Source organism: Thunnus thynnus, chromosome 17 (genome assembly GCF_963924715.1).
Source record: "Thunnus thynnus chromosome 17, fThuThy2.1, whole genome shotgun sequence".
Taxonomy (NCBI): Eukaryota; Metazoa; Chordata; class Actinopteri; order Scombriformes; family Scombridae; genus Thunnus; species Thunnus thynnus.
In genome coordinates, this window is record NC_089533.1 from 27124549 (window position 1) to 27150283 (window position 25735).

At 41.3% G+C, this 25735-nt stretch overlaps 2 protein-coding genes across 11 annotated transcripts in view; both read right to left on the reverse strand.

Annotated features, from left to right (window-relative positions):
• Nucleotides 1–10951: 10951 nt before the first annotated feature.
• Nucleotides 10952–16903, reverse strand: hoxb2a (homeobox B2a). Its single transcript, XM_067570427.1, has 2 exons — nucleotides 14091–16903; nucleotides 10952–12508 (listed from the first exon to the last, which is right to left on the reverse strand). Exons 1-2 carry the CDS (start codon nucleotides 14572–14574, stop codon nucleotides 11667–11669), a joined length of 1326 nt encoding a protein of 441 aa, XP_067426528.1. The 5' UTR covers nucleotides 14575–16903; the 3' UTR covers nucleotides 10952–11666.
• A 3221-nt stretch (nucleotides 16904–20124) lies between these two features.
• The window catches only part of hoxb3a (homeobox B3a), a 95196-nt gene continuing 89585 nt past the window's right edge, over nucleotides 20125–25735 (reverse strand). For all 10 annotated transcript variants that reach the window (XM_067570336.1, XM_067570332.1, XM_067570333.1 and 7 more), the window contains one exon: nucleotides 20125–23925. In XM_067570336.1, coding sequence (XP_067426437.1) covers nucleotides 23054–23925 — 872 coding nt within the window. In that variant the 3' untranslated portion in view covers nucleotides 20125–23053. The remainder of the gene's footprint in view (nucleotides 23926–25735) is intronic.

Below are 25735 nucleotides of genomic sequence, written 5' to 3' on the forward strand. Positions count from 1 at the left end.
TTTTATCAATTTTGAGAAATATGGTCCTTCCAGTATTTTTGGTCAGCAAGCATTTAAAGGATGCCATGTGAGATGTTCCCATTGATTTCAACCCAGTCAGAGTTTTCTTGGATGCAGCATCTAGTGGCCATCAGAAGAACTGCAGCTCAAGATACTTCAGCATTGCCATAATCATGCAGCTGTTGCAGTCGCTACTTGGAACAATAATTATCAAAACTAAAAAAAAAAAACCCAAAAAAACATCAGTTTCAAATTTACAAACAGAGGTCAAAGGTTGGAGGTCACAGTAGCTGTGTTATATTCACAGAATGATGATATGAGAATAGCACAGAGCAGAGCTGAGTGAAGTCAGAGCTGGAGGGGATTTTCCTGCTGGCTCACTGCTATCAGCTATCTGTGATAAGACTCTGTCAGCTCGACCGCTCTTATCTACACAACACATTTACACCCAAGCTACGGCAGAGGAGAAGGGCCACAAAGGACATTAATGCCTCCAGCTGATAGCCCTTCATGTTTGTGCATGGAACTCATGGTAAAATACAAAGCTTAATATTATGAGTTCAATATTCAGTATGTCTGCGATAAAGAATGAAATAGTTCTTAATAACTTAAAGGACATGTCTGGTGTTACTCTACAGTTATCTTACTAACAACAAATCCCATGAAAAACCAACCGTGAAATGATCTACTTAGTATTGTGTGTATTACAGCCTGATGTATATTATTCCTTTTACTGTTCAAAAACTATTAAAACATGTCAATGAGCCACACCACTGCACTGGGTGACATGTTCCTTCATTACCATGAATACATACTGTACACTGTAGTTTATTTTGACTCAATCCCACACACACCATCTTGCTGCTAGAAACATTCACTAGCACAGCAAATGGTTCTTAATCCACCACTGAAAATAGTCCCCAACACATGCACTATTTCCTCCTGTTTGATTAATGTTTGTTAAAAATGACAGTGACCAGCTGTTTTAGGAAATTACTCAGCCTTTATAAAAAATGAAACTATGTGTTTGTGACCCACTTACCATTTACATCTTCAGTAGGAACCAGTATTGGAGATATGCTGTACCTGCAGTCCTTCAGTAGAATGCAATTAAATGTGTTTATTCAACTCAGTCATAGTGACCTTGTGTAAACACCTTGATCAAAATAAACCGGATAGATTAAAAACAAATAATTCAGGAAACAGATCCCTTATTCAATAATTTGACAGTACTTGTGGAAATACTATCATTTGTTGAGAATGACAAGTTTACCTTATACACCAATATTCCTATTGGAGACAATGATGTCCAGCTTCTCATATCCATTATCCATCAGAAAAACATTTCTGAAATAAATTGGAGCTGAGGTGGGATGAGCAGGATGCGACCACTATGGCTCAGTGTGATAGGCTGGGACACTTATCAGTGTAAACATGTCTATAAACATACCATTTCTTTAAAATGGGAGAATAATTTCCAAAATTGCCATAAAGTAAAAAGTAAAATAAAGTAATGATATTAGCCACTGAGACCGTGTGTTCTTTTGGAAAAATGTATTGAGTTTGTGTTTCTAGAGCAAAGTTTTTCCCATTCATTTCAACACTTCAGAGTTTTCTTGGAGCTGACATCAAGTGGTGAGTATGAGGAAGTGTAGCTTAAGGCACAGCGGCTTCAAGTCTTACAACCTCTTCAAGGCTTGCTTAACTGAAAAACAACAGATGCTGTGACAGCACTATACTGTATGAACTGCTATCATTATTACTGACAATATCTGTTATTACTTGGTATTTACCTTTAAATGAACTTGACCTGATGATATGGCTCTGACAAGGCCAGAGCTAAAATGATCTGTCAATTAGTCATCCAACAGAAAATTAATCAGCAATCATTTTTAAATTAATATATATAATAGTTATATATACTATATATAATGTAAAAGTTCCAACACTCTCTGATTCCCGCTCCTGAAAGTTCAATAATTGCTGTTTTTCTTTACCTGTTATGATTGTGAAGTGAATCTGGGAACTTGTGATGGGCATTTAAAAATATGTTTTCTTACATAGACCGAATGATTGATTGATTAATCAAAACTAATAATCAGATCAGATCATTGTCAGATTGATTGATAATGAAATAATCATGAGTTACAGCCCTACACATGGTGCAGATTGATTGATCCAAAATTTGGAGCAATAAATGGCATAAACACTGGACACTTCACTGATCTCAGAGCTGCTAACATTGCTAATATCCTAATGTTGCCAATTCACATTATTTCCAGCTGAAAAAAACATGTTTTTGAATACTCAATTTGGAGGAGAATGAGCCTACACCATGTTCATATTTAGTACCTTCATTTAAAAAAATGGTCTCATTTTGCCTGCAAACACATCAGCAGTCGCAGAAGCCAGATGACAAACAGCCACGTTGCTCTGAGTCTCAGCAGCTGAAGCTTCCAGATGGTTTGAAGCTGCTTGATGCCTCTGATCAACTTATGGCTGTTTGGAAGCAATTTCTGTGTATTAACAACAGGTTCATCTGATGACTCCAGTGTGTTTGCTCTTTAAAGGTTCTCGTGTGGAACAGCAGTGTGTTCTCATAACGGACCAACATGTTTTTAAAAAACTTGTATTTACAGCTATGTTGCTGGAAATAACCTAAAATCACATAAGCCCAAAATCAAACTAACTCACTACTCTGACACAAGAACCATAAAACTTTCACAGACTATGAAAAGTGACATGAGAGGGCAGTAAGTATGTCAGTGTGAAACATTTAATGTCAGGATAAAAGGTAAGAAACATATACTCATAATCTTTTCAACTTTTTGCCTCTTATATCTTCAAAGTGCCAGCCAGAGTCAAACCAATGCTGTCGTACTCTGGAAATGAAGCTTCAAAAGTAATCAATGGCTCTTTCATGATATGCTTTGTGTGGGCTGACTTCTAAAACTGGAGTGAAAATTTTATTTGGTAATTTTATGTATTTTTTCAATGCAAGTTGAACTTGTGTCAATAGTGTGTTTGTTGTTTATGGACAGTTACTTTTACTGTCATATGAACTGATAGAGTGTTTTTGACAGATTCAGGTGCCTCACAACCACTCTCTGGACTGGAGTAAAGCCGACTGATTTGCATTAAACATGGAAAACCAAGACTGATTGTGATCAGATTTGTGATCTGGCCAATGAAGACATCCTAATCCTAAGTGTAGACGTTAAATCAAATCTTGATTTGATTCATAAAGGAGACCTGGAATGGCACTTGAAGTGTAAATGGTGCTTTAGCTGCCTAAACCTATCCATATACCTTAACCATTGTTTATTTGCCACAACCACAATCTTTCCTCAACAATAACAATTTACTCACTCACTATGTGCATAGAGTATATTGAAAAAACACTGAATGTAATAAAGTTAAAGTTGAACGTAAGTCAAAGTTTTACAGAATTGTTCAATAGCAGTGTTGTTTGTGTGGAGTTAGAGTTTAGCAGGCTTCTGCTCTGCCAGTTTCTCATTCCTCTGTGTTGTTGCGCCTTCCAGATCTTCCTCTCTTTCTTTCTTTCTTCCTTTTTTTATATTGTATATTTTTTGGTTGCCAGTGAACCGACTCATGTTAACCAGTCTGCGGGCATGAAATCTGTTTTCTAAAGAAACAGTCGGGCGTCTGTCTGAGGAGATGTGTTCATTTTCCCCTCACATTTGATTTTTTTACATTTTCCATAAAGAGCCACTCCTGTATTGGATGGTACTTGTTGTATTAACAAAGGTTGTCCCAGACAATGCTTACTGTAGGACCTTCAACATGGGAACAAAGGGATGTTACATCAAATACCTCTCTATGTCTTATTGATACCTGCAGCACCTGCAAAGCTTCACAGTTAAATAAGTTCCATGAGTGTTACTCAATAAAACACAGCTAAATTTCAGTTTAGTTGTAGTAGTTTAGTATTTAGCTGAGTGCCAGCTAACCCCCCCCCCCCCCCCCCCCCCCCCGTTTATTCCACTCAGCAGTCTATTTACTGGCTGTTAATTGGTGCAGTTGGATTGACTGACAATTGTCTGTGTTGGTCCCTTGGTAAATACCAGTAAATCCTGTGGAATGGCTCTTTATTGACCTGTTAGAGAGAGACTGCGGTGGGGGACACATACACAGAGTGATTTGCGTTTTGTGTGTATCCTCCAAGGCTCTTACAGTACCTGACAACTCAATAGACAGTTCACACACACACCAAAGCTGTATTGATGAGGGTGAAGCATTGATCACCTGTTTTTGACTCACAAGTTGGCTTTTTGCTGTGATTTGAATAAATTCACACATATAGCAGAAAAAAGGAGAGAGAGGGAAATAATTACATCTCTGTACATATGTACACAGCATGTACACGTGTGAACTATGGTTGACTGTTTTTTCAGCCATGACCCTGCGCTGTTCTTCGGTATCCTCTCTTTAAACCTGATCTCTCTCACACCCGGCAGCCATTTTGGCTCAGCATGGAGGGCTGGAAGAGAGTGTGGATGGGGGGAGGTTGGTGTTGACATATTATACAGGTCCTGAAACTCCTGAAATAAGTGAAACAAAAAGCAAACTAATTCATCTGATGTAGTTATTATGAGAGACCTACAGTGAATCCTATAAATTTGACTTAACATTAAAAACAATATCTTAAAGGTCAAAGGTCACAGGCACAATATTCCTGTGGTCTTTGAATAATTACTGTTGAGGCTGTACTAGGTCACACAAGCTAGAAAGGGAGAAAATAGATACAGTAGAATTTAATAATTCATTGTTATAAATGCCTTTTATCTGAGGTCAAAGGTCAGAGCCTCTAGGTAAAATGAAATGTGATGTCAGATATCTTGAAATCAGTCCAAATACATAATATTAAGTACACCTGCTAATGTAAGATGTTACAATTCCAGCAGTGCTTAGTTTGATAACATTTTTATTAGTCATTGATATAATCAAATTTACTGAAAATTCAACCGTGATGTTGGAGGAGCTAGAGCAGCAGCAGTGGTTGCAGACATTAGCAGCTGAAACACATTTGAGTTCAAACATCACTGAATTTCAAAAATGGGGCATTTTCTGGCTGTAATGCAAGTCAGAGAGGTTGAGCTGAGCTTTGAGCGTCCTTCGGCTGCATCTCAGTACCTCACCAATCTCACTCCATGAACTCTGTGTCTTTCACATGTCTTTGTAGTCTCTACACAATAAATCTTACCAATGGGGATGACGATGCACACTTTCAGACAGTCTCTCTGCATTCTTGACCTGTGGTGAAATCCCTCCCTCATTCATGCCTTCATCACCCTCTGTATAATAAATACGTCATAGTTTATGTTGAGTTTTGAATTTAAATTTCAGATACTTATAATTCTTCATCATACTGAGAAATCTCTGATGCCATAGAGTCATACAACATTCATGTCTGAAACTGTAAAATATGAAGGATTGGGATTGTTAGCAGAAAGTAGTGCACATGCTTTGCAATGTGCAGCAAGCAGCTATCGGTATGATGAGGCAGAGGTTTACAACCCAGCTGGAAACTCAAACACGACTGATGAGGCACCTACTGTGAAAGCTTTATAAGTAGCAACTAATGGGTTTATTAATAAATAAATAAATAAATCGCAATTAAAAACATCTTTTGGGTTGACAGATTGTCTGTTTGGCTTGTGTTTAGCCTTTCTATTATGTAATAATACAGTTCTTATGTTTGTAATCCCCTGATAAATAGTTATCGTGTTTCTTACTTTCTAATAAGCCATCAAATCTTCAATTATAAATAAGTAAATAAAGATAAAATAAAGAGTTTTTATAATAACACATCCAGTGTGCAGTTGTAACTGTTACAACGTTAATCAATGGATTTTAGTCTAGATGGGAAGGGAAATGGTGCATAAACACCAGTCAGATATCACAGATTTCACAGTTGGGCAATGCTAAATTTCTTTTTGATGGATTATTACTACTCAGTGCCTTATAAAGGACGCATTATTAGAAAGTAGTGCTGTATTTTGCCTTTTTTTGTTGTCTTTTGGGAACCATTTTGTACACAGTACAAGACCTACCATGAAGTGACAGTTCCTCGTTTTCCTGTTTAGTCCCACCACTTTTACTTGCAGGTTGCATTCATGTGTTTGGGTCACAAATGCGTGTGTAAAGTTAAGTACAGCAGCAGTGCAGCAGTACTGTCTGTATCTGAGGGTAAAGTTTCCTCTTGACGCCCTGGATGATAAAAATCCACTGCTCACATATTTCACCACTGCTGCTAAGTGGGTGATCTATCACGCCTGAGTTATGCAATATCACACACACACACACACACACACACACAGGCAGAAATCATAACAGTGATGGTGACGATGATGCAAGAGATAAAGGAACAGTCCGCGTATTACAGCATGGCAGCAGGCCGACAGGCGGTGACAGCCAGGAGAGAGAGAGATTATTGGAACACACACACACAATCTCTCCCTCACACACACATACAGGCACTCAGAAGGTGAGATATGTCTCCCAGCATAGAGATGTACTCTGCTGTAATCTCTTTGTCTACAAGATACACTTAGATGGATGGTTATGGGAGAGAGAGAGAGTGTGTTGCTGTGACAGTATGCCTTACGTCCCAGTCTTCAGTGTGGTAAACCCACTGCCGTATTTAATTCACATTTTACATGGGCGTAATATACAGTTATTGCATTTGTTTAACTTTATGTTTGCCATTTTTAATCTTTTTAAAGGACAGATTTGGATTCTTTAATACAATACTCACCTGCTTTGTATGTTGAAAACATTATTGGTTGTAATCATGCCTCCTCTCCATAATGGTTGTGAATTGATTGGTGTAAAACGGTGTGGTAGTACCTAAAAAGACGACCGTATTTCTGTCCATGAAGGCTAATACTCTGTGACTCTATAGACTTTAACAGTGAAAGTCCAAGAAACATCTTTTGTTACAGTTCGACATTTTGGGAAATAAGCTTATTTGCTTTCTTGCCACAAGTTAAACAAAAAGACTGGTATCATTCTCATGTCTGCAAGGTAAATATGAAGCTACAGTTGGCTAGCTTAACTTAGCATAAAGACTGCAAACAGGGGGAAACAGCTAGCCTGGCTCTGTCCAAAGGAAACAAAATCCACCTGCCATCACCTCTAAAGCTCACCAATTAACACAATATTTCTCATTTGTTAAATCTATACAAAAACTGACACTTCTGTGTTTGTACTAATTTAATTAATCAATTCCGGTCTTTATGCTAAGCTAAGCTAACTGGCTGCTGGCTCCAACTGCATATTTACTGTACAGACACAAGAGTGGTATCAATCTTCTCATCTAACTCTCAGCAAGAAAAAGTTTAAGGTGACCTAAAATACTTCTGGACTCACACATATCAAGATCTTCTTTTAAAGGGGACCAATTATGCTAATTTCTAGCTCTATTTTTTTTTCTGGGACTCCACCAGAGTAGCTTTGCATGATTCACAGTTCAAAAAACTCCTTATTTATCTTATACTTATGCAGCCCCCCAGTTCAGCCTCTGTCTCTAACAGGCAGTTTTAGCACCTGTCTCTTTAAGTCCCCCCTCCTGATGAGCCCACTCTGTTCTGATTGGCCAGCTTTCTGGAAGCTGCTGAGGGGCAGCCATGGATGTATAAAGAGAACTGGATACAGCAGCGGTGGGGCCCCGTTCATTCCCATGAAAGTTGCTCAGTGGCGCATGAAGCCAGAAAAGTTCAACAACTTCCGCATTGCTTCCGCAACGGTGAAAACGGGGAAAAAGTCTTTTTAGGCCAGTGTACATCACATGACGTTGTAATTACGTGGTTTGGCCTCTATGTCAAATTTGCTTCAAAGCCTGGCGCTCTTCCTGTATCCAGTTCTCTTTATACATCCATCGGCAGCACTATCAGTCGTGTGAAGTGACTGCTGATGAAGCCCAACATTTCCTGATTTACTACTTTGTATTTAAAGTTTTTCAATGACTAAATAATTGGAGACTTTTATTGTGAAGAATGTGCGGGAAATGAAACGTGTTCGTCAGAGCTTTGTTAGTGGTGCTAAGATATGAAGATATTTGGAGCTCTTTGTTCAGCGGATCAGTTAGAAATAATGCAGGGAAGAATAGTACAAGCAGAAACAGCCACAGTGATAATGATGTTTGATGAAGAGCTGCAGAAGACCAGTACACCTCCAACAGGTAAACTACTTATTTTACTTTGCTTTGCTGTGTACTGGAGTCATGAAAACAAAATGCCATAATATAAGCAGAGCAGTGAACTCACACACTGTGTGTGGAGCAGATGACCATATATAGAATCCGTCACAAGCTGACATCAGCTTGGGCTGAGAGTAGAAAAAACTGTTGGAAACAGAGTGTTCAGAGCAGAGTGAAGCCGGTGCCTTTTGCTCACAGGGATTACTTATACATACATTTACCTCATTATTTGACACTTTGGCCACATTTAATATGAACATCTGACACTGTAACATTATATATATGACTGAAATTAAGGAAAAGCATATTTGGTCCCCCTTAAGTGACCAGCTCCTACTCAGGTTTAGTTCTGTTGGATCTCAGCTCTGTGTTTGACAGTGTTTCTCATTTTATTTTAGTTGAAAATCTCAAACAGGAGATGGGAATCTCAGGATTCGTATTAAATTCATATGTTTAAAACTTTTCTGTTCTCATTATGAATTCAAGTTCATCAAAGGTACTTTAGATCAGCGTAGTTGCCGAGGGCCCTACTGGAGCCATTAATGTTTCCCATTTACATGCTGCCACTCGGTCACATTATATGCAATATAGCTTTTCCTTTTTGTTCAACAATTCTTTTTGTAGTATCCTGCAGCTTGACCCCTTTCATGAAAGAAAAGTATGACAAAGTTTATCATTGCACTTTTAAAATCCTGTTATTTTCATTTATGTGAACTATCACAGATAAAATCAGGAACCTGCAAACTGTTACATGAGTTTGTCACATCTCACTCACTATCGCTGCCTGAGCCAACCAGAACTATCTTTAGACTGCAGTTAGTACAAAACCCCACATTCAGACTGATTCAGAATGAGGGAAAATGTCATTCCAGTTTTAGTTACAATATAATATTTTAATGACAACTGAGCTGTCCTGTCTGAGGAAACTATGTTAGCCAGATCAACATCGTCTTTCACATTTTTTCTTTAGCCATATTTGCTTTCATAATATGAAAGTATATGGAAATCATATACATACACAAAGGGAGCAGTAGTACCTTTGCTGACAGCTATGTTGACTTAAGAACTTCACCATATTGATAGATCCACATTCAGCTTCTTAAGTGAGCACAGTGTTTTATATCAGGGTGTTTTCAAAGCACCACACAATAACTGACATGTCTTGAGTGTGGTAAAGAGAAAAAGGATGTGTTTTATCCAAACTGTAATATTTTTGTCCTGAATTTTGTCTCCAATTTTGTGTGGTTTTGATCATGTGGCAGAATACCATGATTAGCTGATAGAGTAGTATTTGGGAAGTGGAGCTCAGCAGGGTTATTAAACTATGGATCAGGACCCAAAAATGGGTCACTGCTGTTTCTTAACGATAAGGATTATTTTATTTCATTTAATTTTTTTGGCAATTTGAACAACAGACATGCATCAGCCAATACTCAGCCAACTGTGTATATATAATATAATAACTGGAATTATGCATAATCCCTTCCTAAATTATTAATTTATTGTGTTAAAAATGTCAGTTTAACTGGATGTTATTTTTCTTTGAATAAGGGCTTGCATATGTTATTATTGTCATTATTATTATTATTACTACTATCAGAGATAAAGCAATTAGCCATAAAACGGTCTTGGATGTGTAGCCTAAAAAGCAAGTTACACACACACACACACACACACACACACACACACACACACACACACACACGCCTGTCACAGTGAGCCAGTCATCCTGTAATGGCTGCCACTGCTCATTGTTCACATCCTGCTTTGTCTTCAGCGCCATTTTGACTCCGCAGGAGGAGGAGCAGCTAGTTAGCATCATATCCACACACACTAATGGCAGGGAGCTAGCCATGCTAACTCACTCTCACTCAGCCTACTAGCCTAATACTGGGTGAGAAATAGCAATGCACGTCTTGAGTTGACTCCCACACTCACACACTATCAGTAGAATGTGAGATATAGTAAAGTGTGGTCTCACGCTGCCAATAAAAGCCTGTAGCTGCTTAGCTCTGCTGTTCTCACACGGTGGTAGCTACTGATAGTAAACGGCCATGCTATGCTAACCATTAACTCAGAGGCACTCCTGCTTATGCAAAGTTAACATAATAGAGGTAAACACTGTGCACTCAGACTGTTATTCCTCGTTTTATCTGCCTGGGAAAATATCTCATACTCTCTCCAAGTCATTCCTTCAGGGTTATCTCTGTGTAAACACATGAGCTGGACCATACTGGGCCATACTGGGCTTTATCAGGCTCTATTATGCTGTGAAAGTAGACGGCAGAGCATGTTCACCTGAAATCTGTTTTAAGTCAAAATTATGAGCCAGAATTAAAATATATATTAGAAGAAAAAAAAAGTAATACAGCAATTCAATGATTTCATCATAGTAAAAATATGTAGGCCTATCTTAATAATTAGCTACAAAAGAAAATGTGAGGTTAATGTGAATAAAATAGGCCTATTTGGTAAATTATAGGCTATAGAGCCTACAACTAAAACTATATTATCCACTATTATTAGTGACAGCGACCAGATAACTATAGTGACACTACGTCTTCTTATAGGCCGTTGAACGCTCATTATGTTATAAATGTATTATAAAATTGCAATATAGGTATTATTAGTGTTAAAAGCATAAAAAACAAGTCCTGCATATGTCTTATAATTTTCCAGCACTCCATTAATTTATACAGGATGTAAAACAAAACGACATTGGCAACATCGTAAATGTTTGTGTTTTTATTATTATTATTATTATTCCACTATGAAAATATATGTACAATAAATAATTTGGATTTTCACTATTAAAGAATCTCAATAAATAAACTAGGGTCTAAAACTCGGATCATCAGCAGGGCTTCCCTCTCGTCTGGCCTCGTTCAGAGAGAGAATGAATTCATTCTTCAGTTCAGATTTTCTAAAAGCGGTCCAGCGATCTGCACCTAGACTCCGTGAACAGTTCCTGAGAAGTTATTAAGGATCCATGAAGCTGCACCAGAATGGACTATAGGAAATAAATCCACACATACTGATAACTGATCATTTTAAGAATAAAATAAAAAACAAGAAAGGCAATAAATACCTGAAATTTGGACAAGGGAAGAGAAAAATCCACAACGTTTTGACCGTTGAAAAAAACTATTTCCCTTCGGTGTAATTTAAAAATAAAATCAACTGGAATTTTTTATCATCTTAAACTACGTTATAGTCGCAAAATAAAACCAGCAAGAAGACGAAAAAATATATTTAAAAACGAACATAAAATTTTCATTCAGAAATATTTCAGGAATGTTGCCGAGAAGCTTTTATGCTTTTAAAACAGAGTCCTCGCCGAGTGCGTCTCCTCCGCTCGATTGTTCCTCCACACAGTCCCGTCCGTCCCTTCTTCATGTGGGTTTCATTTTTAATGTTGGTTTGTGTCTGAACGTGGCAGCTGGCCTCAGAAGTTGAGGTGCTGGAGGTCTATGGTGCACAGTGTGCTTGTGAACAGGTCGAAGTCCTCCTCGGAGAAATCTACCGGGCTATCCAGAGAGCTCTGCAGACTGGGTGACAGGCAGGAGTCCCCGGCAAAGAAGGCCAGGTCTGGAAGCGCGGATGAGGAGGCGGCAGGAGGAGCACACGAGGAGGAGGAGGAGGTGATGGAGGAGTCCCGCTGCTCAGAGTATGCCGGGTCGGACGCTGCTGCGGGCCCGGCCTCGCTGAGCTGCATCAAGCCCGAGTTGTCAGCGGAGTTTGTCGCGGTGAACGCCGGCGGGGAGTGGTGGGTCGCAGCGGAGTCAGAGCAGCCAGATGTCCTTGGCAGCGGTGGGCGTTCAGGGCAGCTCAAACGGCCGCCCTCCTCCGGCGTGGGCTGTGCATTGTCCCCGCTGTCATTAGTGTGGGCGGTGGGAGCTGCGGCCGAAGATGGATTGCTGCTCCCCGGCTCGCCCTCCGATGTAGCCTCTCCAGTGCCTGATGCTTCCAGCGGCTGGCTTGAGTACGGAGATGAGGCGTCGGCGCCTTCGAGCGGCTCAAAACCGCCCGGGTCGCTGGATTCGTGGCCTCCACCACCGTCCCGATGGTGCGTCTGGCGCTTGTGTTTCATCCGACGGTTCTGGAACCAAACTTTAACCTGCCGCTCGGTCAGATCCAAAAGGGCGGCGATCTCCACCCTCCTGGGCCGGCATAGGTACTTATTGAAGTGAAACTCCTTCTCCAGCTCCAGCAGCTGTGTGTTGGTGTAGGCGGTGCGCAGCCGGCGGGACCCGGCTCCTCCACCATCCAGAGCCGCCTGGCTTGGGTCTGCAGAGACACACAGAGACATAAAGAAGGCAGATAAAGAGAAATTATCAGGAGGAATTATTGTGCAAAAATCGTTTGAAGTTATCCTCATTTTTTATTTTAATTTTACAATTCCTTTAAACTTCAAATTGCAATCTAGTTCAGGAGGCGCCTGTAAAACATCTACAATTTTATTGCGTTCAGGATTCCCAAAATAAGCTGTTTCAGCAGTGAGGAGAAATCCCCTCGGCTCTTCTGTCTGTAATAAAACAGTAATAAAACACAAAAAAGTCTCATAAAAAATACTCTTTCCAATTACAGCAGCAGCCAAAGCCATAACCGTAAGAGCGAACCAATCTGGTGCTGGTAACAAAAAAAAAAAAAAAGAAAGGAAGAAAACCCAAACAAAGCGCTGATAAAGACAGATGATCATAATGTAAAAGTGAGTTCCCCTCTTCTGTAAAATCTGCAGTGCAGCGTGCCTGCTGTGAGAGACTGCAGCATGTGATCAGAAAAATGCAAAGAGAGGAAAATAAATAAATCATGGGAAAGGGGGGAAATGCGCAAGGAAATGTGGGGATGTCGATGTGAAACGAATGTGGCTGTATCTGTCAAAAACAGAACGAAAACCAAGAATAACTGAAACGTGAATGAGGTTAGAAAAGGCAGGAAATTGGAAGAGAAAGGAAGACAAGAAAACAAGAATTTCCATTTAAAATGAATGGGGATGGGATTCTGTGTGTGTGGAAAAGAGAAAAATAAGAGGGGGAATTTGAAAAAAAAAATGCATTGGCTGTAGTAGGAAGACACCCCTCCTCCCCCCAAAAAAGAAAAAAAATACAGAGAGGATCTAAAACACAGAAAATGAGAATGTGTGCAGTTGGCATCCTGTGTGCATGTAGCCTATAGCTAACCCCAACCCCCACCCACTATATTTTGTCCGGTCTCTTTGCCTCGCCATTATATTTCCTACAACCATCCAATATGGCTACCATCTCCAGTTGTGTTATGAATATATAATACCAGGGCGATGCTGCTGCTGCTGCTGCTGATATGAAATCACACCACCCAAAAAACAGAATGATACAGGCTGCAACAGCAATCATCTGCAGGATTGGTACATAAAAAAGGCTGTGCGCCTTTACGCACGATAAATAATTCTATGGACAGAATGCATTTAGGAAATGTTGGCTATAGATGTTGCAGAAATAACAGGATGCTGGCCTGCATTTAGTTGAAGCTGAATTCTAAATATTGATCCATAGAATGACAGAGATGATGTATGCATATTTAAAAACATGATGAGTGAGTGTGCAAAACACTGCAGCATAATGCAGTGGTCTAGATATGGCTTCCCTGTTGACACAGCATCACAGCACTGCACAATACACACACACACACACTGAGGATGTAAAAGACAATGACATCTAACCAAATCCGCTGTGTGTAATGAATGGAGGGTTATAACTGTGGTGGAGATAAAATGAAGATGCAAACAGAACATTAAAGAACAGACTGCACATCCCTCACACTCCCAACACACATACACACACACACACATACACACACACACTCTGGCTCCCGCATCCCCCAGCATACCGACCTGTGGGTGACTCGATGCCCGCCGAAGCGTACCCGGAGGCGGTCGGCGACGGGGAGGACGAGGCGGGGGGGATGATGGATCCGCCACCGCTGGAGCTGCTGCCAGGCTTGGGGCACTTCTTGGATGACTTCTTCTCCTTCATCCAGGGGAACTCGTGGGCCAGCGGACCGGCCGGGGTGGCCTTGGCCGGGGCAGGGGCCTGGCCAGGCGGGCAGGGCTGCTGGGTGGTTCGGTGGTGCGTCTGGAGGCCATTGGTGGCGGAGGTCCTCCGGTTCTGCTGGCTCCTAGCAGCCGGTCTCGGCTGGCTGGCTGTGCAGGGGCTGAGGCTGGGGATGGTGTGCTCGAAGGGAGGCGGAATTACTGTCGACTCCTTGATTGATGAAGTTTGAAATGACTCCAGGACGGCGGGGAAGGACGTCAGACACTCTGCTAGGGACGGCTGGCTGTTTATAAAACCGATCTCCCTCTCAAATTCAAAATTCATAGCTCCCTCAAACCGGTTTCACCCTCAAACGGCGAGACCCCCGAACAATCCCTTCCCCAAAATAAAAAAAAAACAAAACACATACACACGCGCACGCACGCACACGCACACAACACAATATGGCTTCTTAAAAAAATAAAACGAAATGAAAAAACGCACGAGCATGCAGGCTCCCGACCGCAATGGCGTAAATGCGGTGGCTATATAATAATTGTGTATATTGGTGATATTACTAGCGTATGGGGACCTGGGTAGGCTAAACTGAAGAACTATGGGGCGAAATTGCAGCCAATTCCTGGTCATGTGACCCAGAACAGCCAATCGGGGGCCTGGGCCTGGCGGCGGCGATGGCTGTGGGAAGCAGCATTATTATTTTTCCACCAAATGCTGTGGCAAAGCGGGGCTCTATCACAGGATAGCTGCTATTGTTTTGTCCTAACGGGGGGTAAATTCTAGGGAGAAAAAACCTGAAGGCGGCCGGTCGCCATGTGCGCAGTGTGGGCGGCGGGTCGGCGCATCCCGGCCCGGTGTTACGCACAAACAATAGAGCATCTCTAGGACATTTTTCGGTCCTCTGGGTGATGTAATGACGGTTAACATGAGGAGAGCGTAGCTGGCCAGCACCGTTTACAATATGGCTTCTTCAGAGAAAAAAAAATGTTTACAGCAACACTCAGCTCATTAATCTTATAAAGTGTGACAGAGGCTGAAAATCCCCAACTCAGACACAGAAAAACTTGGAGAGTGTTTTAGATGGTGCAGCAGCTCAGGAGGAGAGGATGATGAAGATTTCTACTCAGCGGTAGTGAAGATGAAGCAGATTGGCTCATAACAGAGCAGAGACAGAAACTTAGATTTAACTGTGAGAGGCAGAGAGGGGGGAGCCTGTTGGTGTGTAAGTTTAACATTTTTGTATTTAATAGACTTCCTCATGCATTTGGGATTATACTACTTTTAGAAATTGTTGTTGGATGTGACTGCTTGTGTGTGTGTGTGTGTGTGTGTGTGTGTGTGTGCGGGTTTGTAAGAGAGAGGGAGAAACTTAACATTTGTCTAAATATAATCTCATCCTAAAATAGTCTCTGCACACAGGCTACAAAATTCTTCTTGCAAGCTACCACGGTTCTCTCTCATCCCTTCTCTCTCTCTCTCTCTCTCTCTCTCTCTCTCTCTCTCTCTCTCTCCCTCTCTCCCTCTCTCCCTCTCTCTCCTGTGTGATGGGTGAGTGTTAAAAATGTTCGGTGTGTTTACGGAGAGAGAGAGAGTTCACAGCGAGGTCGCTCCGTGCAACTGGGGAAGGAAGGGAGAGCGCAGGCCTCCTGTTCCTCCTAATAGTAAAAATAATAATACAGCAGCAATAATATGAACGCTAATAGTAAGTGAGAGTGTGCTGAGTGGCCTTCAGACTCACCGGGACGCACATGGAGATTTTTTTTATAAAGCTCAGGAACTCGGGAGTTTAGCAGAGGATATTTTGGGGAGGGCCCGAGGAGCCCCGAGTGGAAAAAAAAGAAGTGCGGTGATCAATCTTTCCCTCCCTGCAAAGAGCCTGACAGCAGCCCCTCTCTCTCCCTAAATAACCAGAAAACCTCCCATTTAACTCTCTCTATCTCTCTCCTTTTAGTTACTGTATTCCCTGTGTTTTATTTTATTTTTATTTTTACAGCGCTTTTACGCACAGAACATACGCACACATGGAAACGCCAAACAGAAATAATCTATCTATTGAAAAACGGCTCAGCTACCAGGAACAAATGGGTAGAAGCTATTTACGTCGTAAGCCCTTCTCCCTCTCTTTCCCATGCCATTTGGCTTCGCTCCTGGCTCTGAAAAAGAGGCAGAAAAGCAGAAATGTGTGTGGGAGTGAGGGCCATTGAACACTGCAGAAAGCGCAGGCAGTGAGTAGGCCGAGACTACAGGAACACACACACACACACACACACAAAACAAACCGAAACACAGCAGACACAAGCTGCCAACTGGACTCCAGCACCCTCCATACACTGCACCACGACGTCGAGGATTTTTAAAAAATATCTATTTATCTATATATATATCTATATATATAGATAGATAGATATTGTACATTTCTGAAGAGTTTATTGGGAGTTTTTGTGGAGAGAAGAAACTGTTTTTTTCCTGTCAGCCAAACGTGGATTTGCCAGCTGAAGATATTTTTATTCTATTTTATTTTATTTAGCAGTGAATTATTTTGTTTTGGGGTTACTGATAATGGTATGATAAATTATACTTTTTTCCTTTTAGCTAGTGCTTTTCATTCTATTTAATTCAAAATCTAATGAATAATTATTGATATTATACTGTATTGCTATTTGAGACTTTTATTTGCCTTTTTCCGATTAAAAAAGAGTAAAAAAGACTACCCTATAATAATAATAATAATAATAATAATAATAATATATTCATATTAGGTTATTAGGTTAGGTAAAGCTTGATAGTTACTGCGTGATAAAACAAGACTTCTGATCACATCAGACAGATAAGTTCTTTGGCAGATTTCAGCCGTATTAAATCTCAGTAAGAGTTTCCAGAGCAGAGTCTATATGTACCTGCTGTGAGTGTGTTCTACAGTAGCTCCACTGTTTTCAGCGGTGACAGCGTAGCTGAAGCCGAGCTCTCCGTCTGTTTTTATGAGGCAATAAATTAGATCCAATCCCTGCTTATTGGTGTTTTTATTGTCTGTTAGTCCAACGGAGATGTAAAGGGAAGTACGGCCATTATTTATGGGAGGCTGATTTATGTCCCAAGTTTTATGCTGCTTTCAGGCTCTCAGAGAGAGAGAGAGAGAGAGAGAGAGAGAGAGAGAGAGAGAGAGAGAGAGAGAGAGAGAGAGAGAGAGAGAGAGGTGGGGGTGGGTGGTGGGGGGGTTGGAGACCACGTGAGCGGGCAATGGCGCAAGCCTCGGGGCTTTTTTTAGTTTTAAACATCAACACAAGTCACATAGCTATCAGGAGGATCAGTATGTGCTGGTGTGTATAAAAAGAGAGACGAGGACAGGAGAGAGCAAGAACGATGTAAAGAGAGAACATGTTAAGCTGAATTGTCTCAACTACTACTAATAAAAAGTCAAAATGCAAAAATCAGTTTTTCCATGATACAATACGATTACACCATACTGAAAAGAGTCATACATCTGCTGGACTGTTTGGTCTCTGTAGCTCTGGTTTGGGATCATAAATTGGTCTCAGTAAATAAGTAAGTAAATAATCTCAACTCAACCAGTATCTTCCTCAAGCTTTCAGACCTTTAGTTATTTCATTTTATTTATTTATTTTTGTGGTCAAAACACTGCTGGGCTCAACATTAACAGTCAGACCTCCTGTTCCGCAGAACTGGCTCCAAAACTGGCTGCAAGTGTTTATGCAGAAGAAAACATTTTTCTTGTGAAACGTTCTGATTTTGGCTCTGAGTATGATTTTGGGCCCAAGTTCTAGAGGTGACAGAGGGTTTTGGTGCCCTGCTCAAGGACACTTCAGCAGCACAGCCTGCGTGTCTGAAGGAGTTAAACCCAAATTGCCTCCCTGCCACTTTGCTGCTTCAAATACTTGGTAAATATAACATGAAAATGAGGCAACATGTTTTAAATCTGGACCTGCATTTATACTCTAAAATTACATCTTTTTTTGTGGAGAACTTAAAGGACCAGTGTGTAGGATTTAGTGGCATCTAGCTGTGAGGTTGCAGACTGCAACCAACTGAATACCCCTCCCCTCCCCCTCCCTTCCCCCTGCCCCTTCAAGCTTGTTAGAGAACCTATGGTGGCCGCAAAACTTGTGAAAAACGTGAAAGGCCCCCTCTGGAGCCAGTGTCTTGTTTGTCCGTTCTGGGCTACTGTAGAAACATGGCGATGCAACATGGCGGCCGCCGTAGCAGGGGACCCGCTCCCTATGTAGATAGAAAGGTCTCACAAACTGACAAAAACACAGTGATACTTAGTTTTAATTGATTATACGCTAATTAAAACATATAATATTATATTCAATTTCTGCCAGGTCCATCCTGCTAGATGCCTCTAAATTCTACACACTACACCTTTAAATGTTTTCTCCAGCATCAGTGACAGATATCACAGCTGACCACGTCTATCAGAAGTGATACTGTGAGGGTACAGTTGACTGATATTGACACTGGACACTAAAATATCAGGTTTTAACACAGAAATAGGTCTTGAATGTGACCTTAAGCCTTGGTTGGGATGTAGCCCAGTAGTGGACATTAGCACTAGGAGATCGCTGGCTCTGGTTATTGGTACAGTAAATAATATCAGCCACCAGCAAAATAATATTATAGCTGCAGTTGGTGCATGTCTCAAGTCCAGCAGACACTTTTCCAAGTAAGCACCTTCTTTTTATATAGCTTGTAAACCTTATAGGAGACCAGCAGCAGACTTGATGTTCTCCTAAAGGTTAAAGATGTTTTCCTTTCTGACATGTTACACGTGGCTCTCGGCTTCACGTTTAATCATTTGGAAAGTTTTCTGACAGTGATGCCCTGCTTTAGCCTGAGGTATTGACTTGATATTTAATACTGGCACCAGTGTCAGATCATCTCCCAACTGGATTAGTTTCCCTCCAAACCTGAGAGCTGTTGTTTTAATGTTACACTACACCAGATCCACCAGTTACTCAAGATTATTTAAGACTTTAGCAGTTATTGGCACTTTGAAAGGATTTAGGTAAATAATGTTGGTTGCAGTATTTTATTTAGAAGAATAATCTGTTTTTCACTGCTGGTATGAACCACCAGAGAACTTGACTTATTTTAAAAGTTAGTCAAGCTCTATTTGTGGTGTGCCATTATTTGCATATTTTCTATTTTTTCCTGTATTTTTAACTGAGTGATTTTCACCACAGCTGGCAGCTTAGAGGAGCCCAGCAGTCAGGTCCAGCCTGTGGCATAGGCCACATAGGACGCCAGATGAGAGAGATGGTGTCAAATAGTGTGAAGTGTTTTGGTTTTTTTTTGTTTCTTTCTTACCAACAAGTGTGCTTGTATACAGCTTTTAGGAAATATGTATGTAAGTAATATTTTTCCTGTCTTTTTCCCCATTAACTTGCATGGGTTTCATCTAATTTAATTTTCCAAAGCCTTACTGTTCAGTCAGTTTTCACATGACAGCCACCAAACTCCATGTGCTACCTCAGGCAAACATTGAATGGCCCCTAAACCCACACTCGCCTTTTTGTCTGGAAGACTGTTAGGAGTTTGTCTGAGCAGGAGGTACCATCGTGGCGATTGATTTTAGTCTGAATTCATATCTGTTCTTGGATCTGTATCTTTTTTGCGGGGCACTGATGTAAATCTTTTGGGGCTTCCATCTAAAATCTCGCCTAGAGCACCGACATCATCAGAGTGTTGGCAGGTTTTCACCTGACACTGACACTGCCATAGAGAGTGCTGCATTGTCTTTTCACACAGGGTTTTGTGGGTTTTCGAGATGATGACATTTTGACAATCATTTACCAAAACACAGTGAGTCAAGTTCCTCAAGTTCCTCCCCCTTGAGAGTCTTAAAAAAGTGACGATAGCTCTGAATAACATAACATTTTATTAAAGAATTGTTCGACAGACAACTCTCTCAACAATGAAAGAAAAAGGAGCTACAAAGGACAAAGAAAGAAGTTGTTTTTCTCCAAAAAGACTTGTTCTTTTTTCCAGCTAATAGTTTGTCTAAATTTTCTGACTATGCACGGATGGGTTACCAATCGCCATCCTTGCCTTTTTCCCTGTACAAGCCAAGACATTTATGTACAAGGGTCATTATAGGAACATAAAAACTACTTATTTTCTTCTAAAATACACGAACTAAAAAATGTAACTTCAGTACAATGGACAAGAAGAAACACAACGTTGTTTTTTTTTTCTTTCATAACAGGTAAATACTAAAAAAGTACAGTATTTTTTCTCGATATAAATACATGAAGGATAAATAATAATAATACAAAACAGAAAGTCTTTTTAAACGGGCTATAACAAATAAATATTTATATATGAATGTTCACTTGAACACACATTGGCGAAAGACGCTTTGATTGGAGGGCCTTCCGTCTTCAAAATAAGATTTTATTATTATTATTATTTTTTTTTACCTTTAACCATCAAAATGTAAACTCTAAGTGCAACAATGATGCCCAGATGTGAAAAGCATTTGTGTAAATCTGCACTTTTAAAAACTGTACGACAGGTTTATTGGCAGAACATCAGTGAGGGAAGTGTGGGTCAACCGTGCTCAGCTTGTTTTCACTTTTTAACACTGGCTGAAAGTCTGTGAGGGTTTTGTGTGTATTGTCCCAAACCGCCCTCACTGAGGGTTCAAACAATTAAACCCAGTTGTTTTAAAATAGTGTGTTACACATCAGCTCAGATTTCCGGGACATGCATTTTTGTTCAAATATATACCCTGTATCCACGTTAAAAGTCAAGATATGTGAGAACAAAACAAAACAATATAAAATATGGACTTGTAGCTACGCATTGGTGTCCGCTAATGTAAGTGAACCCTTCCAAAGACAGAGAGAGAGAGAGAGGGAGAGAGAGAGAGAGAGAGAGAGAGAGGGAGAGAGGAGGGTAATAATGACTTACCCAAACATAAATAAATAGTGTTCTCCACTCTTATTTACCCTGTGTCGATGATGTGCTAAAATAAGAACATTAAAAATTTCTCTTCCATGTCCTCTCGTGTTTGTTTGAAGATGTCAACAGCTGGGCGTAACCTGGCTGTGGATGTGTGTGAAGGTGTGATTAGCTAATGTAGCTTAGCACAGATATGAGTGTAAGTCTATGGGAGCTAGTTTAGCCTTTGAGCTTGTAGCTTCTTAAACCCTGTTAGAGTGATGGGAGTGGTGAGTGCATGTGTGGTGACAGATGTGTGTGTGTGTGTGTGTGTGTGTGGGTTTCTGTGGGGGATTGTAGAAAAATGTTTGCCTCCTTCAGAAGCGATGTGCTGCTGCCACAGACAGGAGACGGTGGGTTAGTAGTGATTCAGTCTGGACGGACATAGACAGGTACGGCAGGAGGTAAAAGGAGACAGTGAGAGGAAGACGATCCAGTGGTTTTTATGTACTTCGTGGAATGGGGGAGAACAGAGTGCTGCCAGCTCCAGCCATATATTTCTGTTCTCCCTCTCTCTCTCTGGTTGATGGAGAGCAAGAGTCCTCCACATAGCTCAGCTTGGCTGACAACAACATGTGTTGCCTGGAGGGGGAGAGAGCTCATCGTCATAAATCTAACCACCTCGTTAACTGCCCATTAAAATCTCAACTATTTCATTTACCAGGCGGGAGAGCTGTCTGTATATGTGTGTGTCTTAGGGGGGGGAGAGTTTATTATCATAGTACAATTTTCAACCACATACTAGCTCTAACAGAGCCATTATGGGCTTTTTTACTACATGCTAGCTGCTGTAATTTGCTCCGCCCACACAAAAATAGTTTGGAAAAGCTTAGTAATGCATTAGAAATCTATGGAGGGCTGCTTCTGTAACTAGTAAATAATTATGCTGCAATTACCTTGCTGAGTAAATTACATGTAACATATTACACAGAAAGAATTGAGATGTTTTAAGGTCACTGACATCTCACCTCCTAACACTGGAATGCAGTCGTCCATATTGCAGTTTTCAGTTCTTTGTTTTTATTAACGGCACAGTAAATTATCAGACTAATGAATACTGACTCTGAACAACAGTCTCTGCACCAGTGCTGCAAGACGAGCTTTTTGACATTTATTGTCCATGGGAGGTGGGGAGGACAATTAACTGTACACCTTGTCTCCCATGCCTACAATATGCTTGACTGCCCTGGGACCAAGAAATCCACCCTGACTTGAATACAAAAAGGGTTCATGTAAAAATTGTAAAGGTGCATAAAATGAACCGAGTTCTACAATGAAAAATCAACAACTAATAATGTACTCTAAAACATTAAACAGTTTTGAATTTGTAAGTTGATCAAACTGTTTCTCTGATTGGGAGTTAATAAACTGGGTTTTGTTTCTTCATTTTACATAAGAGTGCACTGTAAGAAGATGTGAGGTTTTATCAGTAGAGAGGAAGATAGTGACTTTGGTCCCAGTTATTTTTGGCAACTGTTATTGATATCATTCTTTTTACACAGCAGAGATGTTTCTTTTGTGAACTTAAAAAAAAAGAAAAAATGAACTACATTTCCAAGGTGACAGTGAAATTTCTGGCCCTAATCAGACTTGATGGAGCTACTGATGACAGTAGTGGAAACAGTGAGGCTGGTCAACACCAAAACACTGATTGCTCCCCTTTGTGGCTATAGAGCACAGGACAAACCACTGGATCACTCCTTTAGTATCTCGTTTAGTCTCTCGTGCCGTCCCGTTGCAGCAGTAGAGTCCCCACATGTTAGTTAGTCTGTTAGTGAGTCACGTCATGTTACTTGTTCTGTGTCGTCTTCACTATTTCCTACATTGTTGTTTTGTTCCAAACCTGCTACAGGTGAGTGAGTTTGGGTGCTTCCTGGATTCTGCCCTGAGTCGAGGTGTGGTGCGCCGACAGCTCTGTGTACGTCGGGTGTGTGGGCGGGTCACAGGGACCTTGGGGGCCCCCTCCGCCCACATGGTGCTGGTTGGCGGCTGACATGGGCCCCGCGCCATTGTAGTCCATGGTTTGGTGATGGGTTGGCGTGGGGCCGAGGTGGTTTAGGCCGTACATGGAGGGCCCAGAGCCAGGCATGGGTTCCACATAGCTGCCACCCCCCACATACACTGGACTGGCCTGCATGTTGGTGGGTGTTCCATAGCCAGCACTGTTGGCCTGTACTAGGCTGTGGTGGGGATGGGGGTCACCGTAGTCCGGGTCTGGAGCGCCATACTTCTGCTGTGGGGGGCATCCCTTCATGGGAACATTGGAGTAGGCAGTGGACATGGAGTAAGACACTCCCTGGTGAGGCTTGCCAAAGGATGGCGGAGATGGGGCATCATAGCCTGCTCCTCCTCCCCCGCCTCCCCCTACCATGGGGTGCATTGAGTTGAGGAAACTTGCGGAGGACTGCATTGGCAGGGGTGGGGAGCCGGTTGGTGACGGCCCTCCAGAGCTGGAGCTCAGGCCCTTGGACTTCTGGTCCTTCTTGTACTTCATGCGTCGGTTCTGGAACCAGATCTTGATCTGGCGTTCTGACAGGTTCAGCAGGTTGGCCATCTCCACGCGCCGTGGCCGGCACAGGTACCGGTTGAAGTGGAATTCCTTCTCCAGCTCAACTAGTTGGCCGCTGGTGTACGCCGTACGAGCTCGCTTAGATGATGCTGATGACCCACCAGTAGGACTCTTCTCCCCGCTGCTACCACTCTCACCTCCTCCTGATGCTGAAGAGAGAAGAGGAAACATGAAACAAAGAAAGCAAAAGTGAGAAAAATATGGGGGAGTCAAAGAAAAATTGAGAAAAATGACGAGGATACAGGGAAACAAACAGAGAAAAACTAGCAAAAGAAACACGGAGGCACAATCCCCCACCACCCCCTCCCACAGAAAATTGGACACTTGTACAAAAAAAGAAGGAAAGAATGGAAAGGATTAAGAAAAAGATGGAGATAGTAATAGACAGGTAAAAAGATGATGAAATGAAGATTGAGAGCACCAGAAAGGTAGAGACTGCATGCTGGAGGAAAATTGAAAGCATTCAGGTTCTTAATAAAGCAGAGGGGGGTCTGGGCAGGCTGGCCAAATTATCCCTTGATATTAGTTGTCAACACTTCATAACAGTGGCAGTTATTAAGAGACGGAGGCCCTGGAACTGGCCGAGGGCAGCTAAATTGCATCTTGGCTGGAAAGACAAATGCCCTGCAGCAACAGCAGCCGCTGCAGAAGGACTATGAGTAGGAACTGGGCTGAGCTGGACCTGCACTCAGTTCAATCTGCTCGTTGAGAAAAGTCAGACTTCTCATCACATTTATGTGATAATGATAATGACTCCTACTAGAGCTGAAAGTATTCACACTTGCTCCGAGACAATTCGTCTGAATTTGACCACACGTGTTTTCGTTGATGAGGATGATGCAGGGTTATATCTGCTGCTAGGATTATTGTTTTTTCCTACTTGATTTGATTTGACTTGATTTAAATCCACTGTTGTTTGGGTTGAGTGAATTTCATGACCCTTGGGCTTTGGGCACCTGTGGAAACAACCCACCTACCAGCTCACTGTAAGTACTCTTAATGAGGGCCAGTGATTCATGTAGCCTAAATATATTTTTTGAAAAAGGCAAAGGCATGTTCCTCTCAGCAGGAGGCTAATAATTTTGTCTTTAGAACCTGCTAAACCTCAAAACCACCACTGCTTTACAAGACAACATGTTTTAAATTAAAGAGTAATAGTTATCTGACACAAAAGTGCTCAAGTAGACTAACATAGCTGTCACAATTAACTGGTTCAGAAATAAAGTGCACTGCGTAAAATGGTAAAAAATAAAAAAAAGGATGACTCATATCATTTTTATGCAGGCTAAGAAGGCTGATAAACCTCAAATCTATTAACTATCGTCAATACTTTATCAGTCTTCTGTCTAGACAAACAGACTCTCAAGAATGCTGGTTTGCCAACAACTTGGGTGCTTCTTTCACACATATACATGCTTTCCCCTGACAAAAACAATATTGCAAAATAAATAGTAAAATAAGTTTTAGGATCCATAATTTAGGAAGCTTGAATAAGAAATGAAAAACTAATTTTCCTTATTTTCAAACATGCTACCATTCTTTCACAATGCACCCACCATAGTAAGGAGGGGGAAAAAGTTTATTTCTGTAGCTCTTGCCATCTGTTGTATTGATATGATAACCCATTGTACCCATCAAAGTACATGCTAAGATCTTGGAAAAATAGGTCCACACGTTGTCAGATGATTGGTCAGTTGTACACAAACCAACAGTTAAGCCAGATCATCTAGAGGCAAAACTGACCAGTAATGTCAGTAATAATCCCTCTTTTGTACGGGAAAAGTTGAAGCATGAAGTTGGTCTGTGATGGATATTTTTGTAATAATTTTACCGTTCACCTTGTTTCAAATAACTCTTGCTAACCTGGGGGTTTACTTACAAACTGTCTGATCATGTGACCCTTGTGTATGTTGCCTAGCTGCACCTATTTTTAGCGATGATGCTACATTCCGAGCTCAG